The 11,948-nt window shown below is 38.1% G+C and overlaps 2 protein-coding genes across 3 annotated transcripts in view; one reads left to right on the forward strand and one right to left on the reverse strand.

Annotated features, from left to right (window-relative positions):
- LOC125272175 (von Willebrand factor A domain-containing protein 7-like) overlaps window positions 1-3,108 on the forward strand; it is a 46,409-nt gene extending 43,301 nt beyond the window's left edge. For both annotated transcript variants that reach the window (XM_048196845.1, XM_048196844.1), the window contains exons 16-17: window positions 69-228; window positions 938-3,108. In XM_048196845.1, the coding sequence (XP_048052802.1) occupies window positions 69-228; window positions 938-1,309 (532 nt within the window). In that variant the 3' untranslated portion in view covers window positions 1,310-3,108. The remainder of the gene's footprint in view (window positions 1-68; window positions 229-937) is intronic.
- A 3,254-nt stretch (window positions 3,109-6,362) lies between these two features.
- On the reverse strand, window positions 6,363-11,338 carry LOC125272181. Its single transcript, XM_048196852.1, has 4 exons — window positions 10,888-11,338; window positions 10,389-10,540; window positions 10,104-10,215; window positions 6,363-8,921 (listed from the first exon to the last, which is right to left on the reverse strand). Exons 1-4 carry the CDS (start codon window positions 11,156-11,158, stop codon window positions 6,787-6,789), a joined length of 2,670 nt encoding a protein of 889 aa, XP_048052809.1. The 5' UTR covers window positions 11,159-11,338; the 3' UTR covers window positions 6,363-6,786.
- Between the last annotated feature and the right edge of the window lie 610 nt (window positions 11,339-11,948).

Below are 11,948 nucleotides of genomic sequence, written 5' to 3' on the forward strand. Positions count from 1 at the left end.
AAGCTTTTATAGCTTTTCTTGTCAAGAACAAAACTCTGTGCCACAGTTCTGTTTCTTTGTCATCACAGGCTCAGTCTCGTGAGCGGCGGCAGTGCTCAAGGGACAGTGTCTCTCACTCCTCCTGCTGATACGGTCTCAGGCACAGATGTTACGCTAACCATCGAGGCAGAGGGTCCTGGAGGAAGTGATTCTAACTATGCTGTCCTTCGACTTTCTGTTCTCTCCAAGGTAACCTCACAGGGGTTCAGACAGACTATTTCTATATGAAATGTTATTTTTCAAAAAACCACACGCCACATGAGTCATTTCAGTCATGGGTTCTGATTTTGCAACCCAATACTGAACTAAACATTTTTATGAACAAAAGCAAAAAAAAACCTTTTTTTTTTCACTATCAAACAATTATATTTATTAGACCCACCAAAATGCTAAATTATTAACTTGACATGGAATTAATAGGAAAATCTTTAAATGTCTAAATTTTAAAAGTTTGTGGCGAGTATGATTTTTTTTTTAAATAAATAAATTATTTTATTTAGCAATGACGCAGTAAGATTTATATTCAAAATGAACACTGTTATTTGCTAAACTTTTTATCAGAGAATCCACAAAAATATCAAGCGGCACAACTGTTTTCATCATTGATAATAAGAAATGTTTCTTGAGCACCAAATCAGCATATTATTATGATTTCTAGAGGATCATGTGACACTGAAGACAGGAATAATGAAGTTGAAAATTCAGCTTTGCCGTCACAGGAATGAATTCAAATGAATATAACATTTATTTTAAGTTGCTATAATAGTTGCTGTTTACTGTTTTACAAATAAAAGTAAATATATATTATAAATATTCTGTTATATTATGTATATGCATAATATATATGTTATTCTTCAGTAAGCTGTTGTTTTAACTCATCTTTTACTGTTCTGTTCAGGTGACTGACTTGACACCACCAAAATGTGAAATTGTCGATGTACAGGGCACTTGCAACTCCTCCTCTTGCAACTCATCAAACTGGGAACTGTCTGTCAACATCACAGACGGTAATGGCACAGGCATTGAGAGAATTTCCATCCAGCAAGGCAGTGGAAACTTAACCCAGAAGAAAGTGGAAGATGGTGTGATGGGTCTATATGAGGCCTCATGTTGTTCAACTTCCGTGACTTTGTCCGCGGTTGACAAGGTCGGGAACGTGGGCAGATGCAGTTACACCATGAAGTCTAGTGCAGGCTCTTGCCTCATGTCCCTCCCTCTGTGGGCATCTCTGCTTTTATACGGTTTTCTACGTGAATCCTTTACTCTGTAATGATATGGAGTTCATCCAACCAAATACACAATCATCCTATCATCTCTTTCTCATCCCATCCTTCTATGAAAATATTTTTATAAAGCTTTCTCAGAGCTGTGAAATAATGTAAAGCAAAGTATTTCATCCAAAACGTTTAATTATTGGTATTTCCAACTATTCAGGACTACTAATGAAGAGCATTCTGCTTCATTAGTTTTATAATGTTTATGTGAACTCATCTATAAATCAGAAATCATTAAAGTCTTTGTCTTATTAACATGGATTTAATTTTGAGTTATGGTTGTCATATTTCATACTAGTTTAGTGAAATTATTTGTATAATCAAAATACAAATGAATGTTGCAAAAAGGTAAAAAATAATGTAAAAATAAAATTTTGTGATGCAGATCCCGGCAGACAAGCAATGATTATGTTAGACATCAAATTTGAATAAGGAATAACAAATTTTATTAAAAATTATAGACATGTTTATCCGGTATTAAAATTGTAATAACATATACGTTTAAACAAAAATAAGATATATCTTATTCTATAGTTTATAATAAATTCCAAAGTGTTGTATCTAAAAGATGAAGATTATGAAGATCAGAGTATAGTGAAAGAAGGACCCAAAATAAGTAAGATATTTGCTGAATGAAAAGAGAGGTAGAAAAGAAGAAGCAGAAGTGATAAGCAACATAAGAGCAACGAACCTTACATCCTCTTAAACTTATGTTTTGTTCTGATAAGAAGAGGTCAAACAGACTTATCTATTATGACATAGTTGGTGTAACGGCTAGGTCGGTGTGACCAGTCATATGTCAAAAATAAATGAATATATGAGGTGATAGAACAGATATATGAGGTGTGGTTTTGACACCTTTAAGACCTTTAAGACAATTTTGCATATCTTTCATTATCTCATGCCTCATTATCTCACATCACCTAATCAATTTGGATGGAAAATACACCCACTCGATCTTACAGCACAGAAGAGACACCAAAGATCTTACATTTGGAAATAATCATACCAGAGCATACAGTAGAAAATATATAAATGATTAAAAAAAAATCTATAACATGTAATAGAATAATAATAAAGCAATAAACCCCAAGAAGCCATGGTTTACAGTGAATTTATAACAGATAAGGGGTGTTGTTAGGCACGACACAGAGCGGACTGCCTAAACCTCCTTAGCTGTTATAAATTCACTGTAAACCGCGGTTTCACTGGGCTTATTGCTTTTATAAAACGGTTACTACACAATACAAATATTAAAGCCAAAAAATATGTATCAGTGCAACTTTCATGCAGTAAAATCATTAAAAGGCTTTCTTCCGCTGGAAAAAATAGTCCCTGACTGTGAACAGCAACAGAAGTTACATTTATTTTGCAATTTGATGGGCCGAAACTACCCCTTTTATAATGCAACTTATAAAAAGGTTAGTTCCAGTCCTTGATTCTGATTTTTTTATTAGTTCATGATAAAGCATGGCTGTGTATCCATCCAACACACTTAGCAACATAATCAATATGGTCTTCTCATATAGGAGATACATATGTTAATGTGTGCACGTCTGTGTGGAAGCCCACAGAGGGAACATTACTGTATTTAATACTTTTCTGTTTCAGTTATGGTACTCTATGTCCATCAATTTACACTGTAATGACGCTTGCAAACTCGCACTGTGCTGCAAATTGGTCTGTTTTTAAATGATAGAAAACATGTTTTCTCATGCTGAGACAGGCTAAACAAATGTATGTGTGTGAGAAAATATATATGGTGTTAAAAAATAAATGACACAGCAGATGAGAACAGTTCTCTGTTTTTATTTGAATTTCACAAGATGCGGAACATTCTCTTGCCATTTACTGTCACTGTCAGGAACTATTTTTTAGTGGAGAGCATTTAATGAATTCAAAACATTTACATATTAATGTATACATTTTGGTTTTAATACTTGTATTGTGTGGTAACTGTTTTATAAAAGCAATAAGCTAAGGTACTCGAGGCGTGCTTTATTGTAAATAAGTTAAATGTAGCACAGCATGGCCTTGTGCTTACATAGGAAATGTAACATTTGATGATTAAATTCATAGCAGTCAGTGACTCAAGGAAATAAATAAAGGCATCAATCAAAAGAATACATTGAATACATTTGAATGTGAATAATTTTGCATATACCATTTTGTAATCCACAAAATTACCCTTTACACTAAAATTTTTATTTTAGTGTATTTTGTGTAAACGTTATAAGGTAACATCAATTTTGAATATCAATGTAGGCTAATTTTACAAATATTGTATTTTATGTCTCAGTAACCCTAACGTAGGCTACATCTTTACAAAGTGTTTGAGTGTGACGGGACGTGTGGCCAAGGTGTCCTATACTCGAAATTTGTGCTCTGCATTTCACCCATCCAAGTGCACGCACACACACACACACACACTGCATTGAGTATTGAACAACAAACACACACACTGTGAACACACACCTGAAGGCTGTTCCATAAAACAAGATCAGAATACAAGCCAGGCTTATTTTGGTTAGTCAGACATATTGTCGGTGGATTCGGTTTCATAAAGCAAACTTAAAATAGTTCAAACTCAGTTCCCTTTTGATTTGGCCACTTCGACATTGTGTTTCCTATGCATATGGGAAAACCACTTCCTCCAATACTACTGAAGCCAATCAACCTTCTGATGTGTCTTCTGCCCGGGTCGCACCCATGCAGTGGCAGCGCTTGGAGGATCAGACTGATGTAACAATATTTTTGGACTTACGCATGATGATTGTGCGCTTATCGGAGCAGAGAATCCAGTCCATTCATAATGCACTGGCCTCGTTTGTGCAAGGCAAGGCGGTTCCTCTAAAAACGTTTTAAAGACTGCTTGGTCTAATGGCAGCTGCAGCCTCCGCCTGCCGGCTGGGCTTGCTACATATGAGGCCGTTGCAACTATGGTTACAGGACCCAGTCCCACCGCAGACGTGGAGAGTGGGGACAGAACGCCTTGTCATAAATCGATCATGTCTTGAGGCTCTGACGCCCTGGTTTGGCACAGCTATGTACGAACAGGGTACTGCCATGGGCTGGGTGGTCAGATGGATAATGGTGACCACGGACACATCGTTGTCAGGCTAGGGAGCCCTCTGCGACGGCAGACCAGTGTTCGGCATGTGGGCGAGAGACCAGAAGCATTTTTGTCCATTCTTCTAGAAGCAGAAGAACCAATCTTTGTGAGGTCAGGCAGTGATGTTTGGCAAGAAGGCCTGGCTCGCAGTCTCCGCTCTAACTGACCCTTCGCAAAGACCCGCCCCCCCTTAATTACAGTTGCTTTGTCTGACAAGCCATGGCGCTGTCACACCACACAGCATGAAAAATAGATTGTGGAGCAAAGAAGACACTGACAACACGTCGACAGACAAGACAAAGCAGGTTACTTATGATATTAAACAAAGTCGCAACTTTCAAATTGTGTAGGTGTTTTTTAAGAAATTTGAACAATAAAAAACGTTTTGTGGCTTTTTAATGTGTCGTGGCAGATGCTGTAGCGCCTCAGCTCAAGCGGCTCATGAACCGATCATCTCTTCCTACTAGTTAATTTATAGCATCAAATAAACATGAATGAACATGAGAAGGAATGTTGTTTCAAACGCGGAAAGATGTCAGTACACATCATTTTTCAAGTTCAAGTCCACTGAGGTTAATCGTCTAACTCCTAACTGCTTTGTCGGACAAAATGGCGGATTCAGTGTTCTGATTGGTTAGATCGCTTGTCAATTAAACTCCCAGCGAAGGGTCAATTCATCCCAAAGGCGTTCTATCAGGTTGAGGTCAGGGCCCTCATTTATCAACGGTGTGTATAGACGGATTTGTGCGTAATGAGTATGTAAGAACAATTTCATGCAAAGTGTGGGATTCACCAACTTGTACTTACGTGGCCTACCACTTCGTGGCTGAGTTGCTGTTGTTCCCAATTGCTTCACTTTGTTATCATACCACTAACAGTTGACCATAAAATATTTAGTAGTGAGGAAATTTCATGAATGTACTTATTGCACAGATGGTAACCTATCATGGTACCACGCTTGAATTCACTGAGCTCCTGAGAGCGACCCATTCTTTCACAAATGTTTGCAGAAGCAGTCTGCATGCCTAGGTGCTTGATTTTATACACCTGTGGCCATGGAAGTGATTGGAACACCTGAATTCAATGATTTGGAGGGGTGTCCCAATACTTTTGGCAATATAGTGTATCTTTCTAAGAAATTTATTGACAAAAAAAAAAACCTCCAGACAACATGAGCTGTAGAAAATTCTAAGTTATCAAGGAGCTTTATACATCTTTTTTCAGCGGATCCCATTGAAAACACAGCAAGTCTATCCCTCACAGCCTCACTTTCATACTGTCATGGCACTGCTCTGAATAAGATCAATAGGCTATTTTAAATTTCCACACACACACACAATGCTTCAGATGACCAGTAACAGACTTGTGTGTGCTGTTATTAGGCTATTAGATAATTATATTTTGCGGAAGCCCACGAGTCATTTTTTTCTTCTTCTTCCCACGCAAGCAGACTCAGCAATTCAAAACTTGTCCCACAGACCTCTTCTTCACAGCATATTTTAAAGTGATGCTGACACCCATTTATTTATTTATTGTACATTTCAGTTCCTGTTTTGCATTTCAGTTCCAATTCTTGTCAGTTATTTCAATTTTGAGGTTTGTGAATGTCATTTTTGGGGAACATAAATCCTGGAGGGCCATTGTCCTGCAGAGTTTAGCTCCAAAAAAAAAAAAAAAACACTCACCTGCCTGTAACTTTAGTAATCCTGAAGACTTTGATTAGCTTCAGGTGTGTTTAATTAGGGTTGGAGCTAAACTCTGCAGGAAAATGGCCCTCCAGGATCAACGTTCCCCACCCGTTTGAGACAATAGAACCCTATCATATGATAACATTACACCGCCACCCAGTGGTTGATATGATTTGCAACATTTTTCTTTGCATCATACTACATTCATATGAATGAATCAAATAGATTGAATACAATTTTAAGAGAAACTGTGGAGCAAACTTTGATCATTTTTATTAGATTATCAACTTTAGGATACAGATCTGTTTTGCAAACAGTATGTGACACTCATACAATTACAAAATTCAAAAAAATAACTCCATTAGGTTTCAATTTGAGCTGTTTAAATAGTAGTATGGACACTATAAAAGTGCTATAAAAAATCCAATTATCACTTGGTAGTATACAAATTTCACATTGAGAAATGAATAGAAAAATAATCAAATTTTAAGAAACGTTAACAATTAAATCACTGTACAAAACTGATGCAGTAAAAATATAAAAATATATAATTTTATTTACTTTTCTCTATAAAAATAGCATCTCCATAAATTAATTTGCAATCAGGCCTAATACCATTATATTTTCTGTAACAGAATATCAACTGAATGCATTGTTAAACAATCCAATTACTTTATGTAGCATGTTGTGTGTTGACATGTTTCTTGAGATGGGCTGACTGAGTGAAACGTTTCCCACATTGCTTGCACTCAAATGGCCTTTCTCCTGTGTGGATGAGCTTGTGTCTTTTAAAGTTACCTAGATCCACAAATCCTTTTTCACAGTGGGGACAAATGTAGCGTTTCTCTCCTCTATGCCCCTGCATATGCATATTCAGAGCAACTCTATGTTTAAACTTCTTCCCACACAGTGTGCACGAGAAGGGCTTCTCTCCGGTGTGCATACGCATATGGGTAGACCGGTCTGCCTTGGCCAAAAACCTCTTTCCACAAACTTTACAAGGAAAAGGTCTTTCTCCAGAGTGAATGAGCTGATGTTTGGTAAGGGTAAAGTGGTACACAAAACTCTTCCCACACTCTTCACACTGATACCGTTTCTCTTCTGCATGGACTTTTACATGCCGGTTAAGGCCTCGTACACTAGGGAATGCCTTTCCACACTGGGAGCAGGTATAAGGTCTCTCTCCTGTATGAAGTCTCATGTGGTTCTCCAAGGCAGATGTGTTGCTGAGGACCCTTCCACACTCAGGACACTCAGTATTTTTCTGCAATGTTTTACTCGAAGATTTTGAGAAGGCTTGACTTTCATTATTGGAGCCAGAATGTGATGCTTGCACCCAATCCACCCTCTTATCATTGACCATGACTGTGCCGTCCTCACCTGCAGGATCTATTTGTCTGGATTTGGAGAAAATCTTTCTCTGTTTTCTCAGTCTAGACTGGAGTGTGGGAGTGTCGTCATCTTCTGAGAGGTCTTTATCATTTCTATCTGTGGTTTCTGCACTAAAACATGGGGAAAGCGGTATGTCTCCTTCAAAGTCGTCAATTGGAGACACAGAGGTCTCTGATGATAGAACTGGCACTCGACCTAAAACAACGTTAGCGGAAGCGGAAGCGGCAGCTTGTTGCTCCTTAAGTGTTAGCAGAGGCGCAAGTTGCCCAGATGGTTGAAAATGGATGGGTGTCTGCTCTGGGGCCTCTTGTGGGGTCATCACAATGGTCGAGTGCAAATGCAAAGTATCAAGAGATTCAAGCAAACCTGTCGTATTATCAGGTGGTGGAAACATCTGGTCTGAAGAAGAGGAGAACTGATTGGATTGTGTTGGATATTGAGAATGTTTAAGTGAAGGTTGAGGTGGGTTTATGGAGACAGATCCCTGAACTGTGTTAACTGGAAGGTGGGGAGAAGTAAATGGAACCTGTGTTGGAAGGTAAGAAGGTGGTGGCGGCTGAGTCGGATTGTGTGGGAGCACCAAAGGGAACTGGAATGATGGACTTGAAGTCACAGAATGTGCTGGTATTACCTGTGGTGATGCAAACATTTTTTGAGGTGGAACAAGACTGGTTGAGAGAATCCGATCCTGGACTGCTGAAGGTATATTTGGTGTGACAGTAACATGGCCTGATGGCATGGCAGCATGTAACTGTGGAGTCACCTCTTGGTCTGGTGTTTTGATGGTTTGTGGTGGAAAGAATGCCGATTGCATAAGTTGAGACTGGGTTAATGGCTCAGTGGCTTGGTTTAACAAGGCAATGGTTGAAATACTTTTCTCTGTATTTGTAATCAATGCCTGAGGCCATTGTTTGGAGGAATGAGGCTCTGTTACTAAGACTTGGCTTGGAGGAACAGGGGAAAGGAAGGTGTTTTGAAGTGGATGACAGATATTTGACCCCTCTTTCTGAGGGACAACTGTCTGGTTTGATGTTTGAGGATTTGGGTTTGGTCGTCGGTGAACTGATGATGCTGTTGATTTGGCTTGAGGAATTGATGGAGCACCAGACAGCTCGATCATTGGCACAGACAAGTTAACAGTAGGAGCAGGAGTCTGGGTCGAATTGGCAAGTACAGAAGTAGTGGGTGTCTGTGCTGGTGCACTGGCATTTTGTCTTTTGTTTTGGGAAGACAAGCCTTCACTGTTTTCCGATGTTCTTTCAGATGCACCTCGGATGGGTTGTATAGTCTGATTGGGTTTGTGACCACAGGAATCCACTCTGCGACTACAGGAGGAAGGAATCACTGCTGGTGGAGACTTTCCTCTTATGTTGCTATGGTGCCTGGTTATTGTTTGAAAGGATGGTGGGATCATAACTGTGAATACAGAGAGGTGAAGATACAAGAAAATAACATAAGGAGAACAATATATATATATACAATATATACATAACAGGTAAATAGAAACGTTTCTCTTTGTAAACTTTGGTTAGGGGTGGCTGAAATGCAGCTTTATGCACAACTGCCACCCTGCATGGAGAGGATCTAATCACTTGCATTAAAAGAAGTAGTTCACTTTCAAATGAAAATTACCCCAAGCTTTACTCACCCTCAAGCCATCCTAGGAGTATATGACTTTCTTCTTTCTGATGAACACAATCAGAGATATATTAATAAATATCCTGATGCATCCGAGCTTTATAATGGCAGTGAGCGGGACCAACGAGTATGAGCTGAAGAAAGTGCCATCCACATCCATCCATCATAAACATATTTCACTCGCCTCCGGGGGGGTTAATAAATGCCTACTGAAGCGAATCGATGCGTTTGTGTAAAAAAAATCCATATTTAACAAGTTATTAAGTAAAATATCTAGCTTCCACCAGACCGCCTTCCATATTCAAGTTACAAAAATAAAAATGGAACTGCCGTCGCGTCAGTTACACTTTTTCCGTAAGTTGAATAGGGAAGGCGTAGGAAGTAACGTAAGCTTTTGGAGCTGCAAGAGTTTTACACTTTCTTTGTACACTGAATACGGAAGGCAGTCTGGGGGAAGCTAGATATTTTACTTCATAACTTGTAAATATGGATATTTTTCTTTACACAAATGCATTGCTTCGCTTCAGAAGGGCTTTATTAACCCCCCGGAGCCGTGTGGATTACACGTTTATGATGGATGAATGGATGGATGTGGATGGAAGCACTTTCTTCAGCTCATACTCGTTGGTCCCGCTCACCGCCATTATGAAGCTTGGATGCATCAGGATATTTATTAATATATCTCTGACTGTGTTCATCAGAAAGTTATATACACCTAGAATGGCTTGAGTGTGAGTAAAGCTTGGGGTAATTTTCATTTGAAAGTGAACTAATCCTTTATAATCCTTTAAGGCTTTATAATAGTTAAGTCCTAATATATATATATATATATATATATATATATATATATATATATATATATTTTTTTTTTTTTTTTTTTTTCAAAATATGAGAGAACTGCATATATCATATGAGAATATTTTCTCATTTTTTGGTCAAATTTGTTAATGAATCTTATACCCCTTTCCATCGTGTCCTTATTTGGCTCTCTGCGGACCAGTATTGGGTCAGCACCTTCTTGCTTCAGTAGAAAATATCCTGGTGCATAGCTGTCGCATTCAGTCTCTTTAGGCTGAAGACAAAAAACATAAAATCATAATGTATAAAAAGGGAAGGAATATGACCTCAGTCTGTGTGAACTTTATTTGATATGCAAAACAGAGAAGGGGGAGGAAGAAAGGAGGGAAAAGATAACCAGAATGAGTAAACATTTACTCTTCTATTGTTTGACCTGTCATTTCTTACCTCTTGTTTGATGAGGAGCAATGCAAGCTGTCTTCTTCCATCCTCATTGGCACAAAGATCTGTGAGTTTATCACTCGTAATGTCTCCCACACTAAGACATTGTCCTATAAACGGAAGAGGGCTGCATTCCCGGTCAACCAAAATGGGCTTGTCTGACAAATGAAAATAAGAAAAAAGACCATCAAAAAAGTAAACTTTTAGGAAACGGTAGCTAACCCTGTTAAAGAAAACCCTAACTAGCAGAAAAGTGAACCCCATTCTAAAACCACATTAGTCTAGTTTTTTTTTTTTTTTTTTTTTTTTTTTAAGCAGGGCATATATTTGCAAATATGAAAATGATTATATAAGATAATTCCATTAAAAAGTAAGAAATTCTGGCTTTTATGTATTTACCATCTGACTTCGTCTAAGCCGTTAAAAGTCGTTATAATTTTCCAGGAAGTGTTTATTGAACGCCATAAGCCAGACAGACACACTGTTAAAAGAAAAAAAAACCTACCACACTGCACGCCAATATCACGATGTTTAGGGACATTGGCAATCCTCCGACTCCCAGATTCAGGGAATCTCTTTGTGTCTTTACTGGATGAATCACCTGTCTTCGTGTTGACATTGTCTTGTCTCAGCTGCACCAATTCCGCTTTCAAGCGATGTAAAGTACCCTCATAAAGTTTTGTCGCTTCCCTGACAGCGGTATGTAATATTGTTTCCATTATGTGTGTGAACTGGGTCTGAAACCCGTCATAGTCTTCAGGGCTCGCATCCGGCATGGCCCGACTCGGATTACTTTAATTTTATGGAGCAGACGTTTTGGTCCTTTTGACAGAGTTAACGAGGATTGCACGTCCAGGGGAGGGCGGTATACTTCCGCACTGAATGTTAAAAAGTTGTATTTATAGACTGCAGAAAAGGTTTGCGGTCTGCTTATAAAACAACACTGTGACATGAAGCACTTAACACTGTAGCCTATGTAGACTTCTTCAAAAGAAAGAGAAACCAAACTTGTTATTAAAAGTCCAGTATCATCTTAAGTGGTTAAGTCTATAAATCAATAAATGAAAAAAAATAAATAAATAAATAAATATATATATATATATATTATAGGCCTTGAAAGGTCATTCCTGTTATCCTATCAATAACTATTGAAAGTCAACTACTTGATTTTTAAGTCAGCTACTTGATATGTGAAGTGAATTTTATTTTTAAATTGCATATGTTAAAATGTCAGTTTAATGTTGTACATCTTAATTTTTAGTTTTTTTTTTTTTTTTTTTTTTTTAGCATTTTAATTAAGATTATGTTAAAATAACTAAATGATTTAAATGATTTTAAGACTTATTTGGCCCCCCTGGAAGTTTGCCCAAGCCGGGGACACACTTAACGATTGTAAGGTCGATTATGAATGTAATTTGATACTAACGACTGATCATGCCCAAACGGGCCGAGTCAGAGCCAGTTGCGCTCAATCTGTGTTTATAGTCAGCATTTAAAATCATATAGTGTGTTGAGTTCAGTCTTAGAATGTTTCAGCTAGTCGTTAAGTGTGTGCACCCAAGCTAA

Source organism: Megalobrama amblycephala, linkage group LG7, assembly GCF_018812025.1.
Source record: "Megalobrama amblycephala isolate DHTTF-2021 linkage group LG7, ASM1881202v1, whole genome shotgun sequence".
In the NCBI taxonomy this organism is placed as follows: Eukaryota; Metazoa; Chordata; class Actinopteri; order Cypriniformes; family Xenocyprididae; genus Megalobrama; species Megalobrama amblycephala.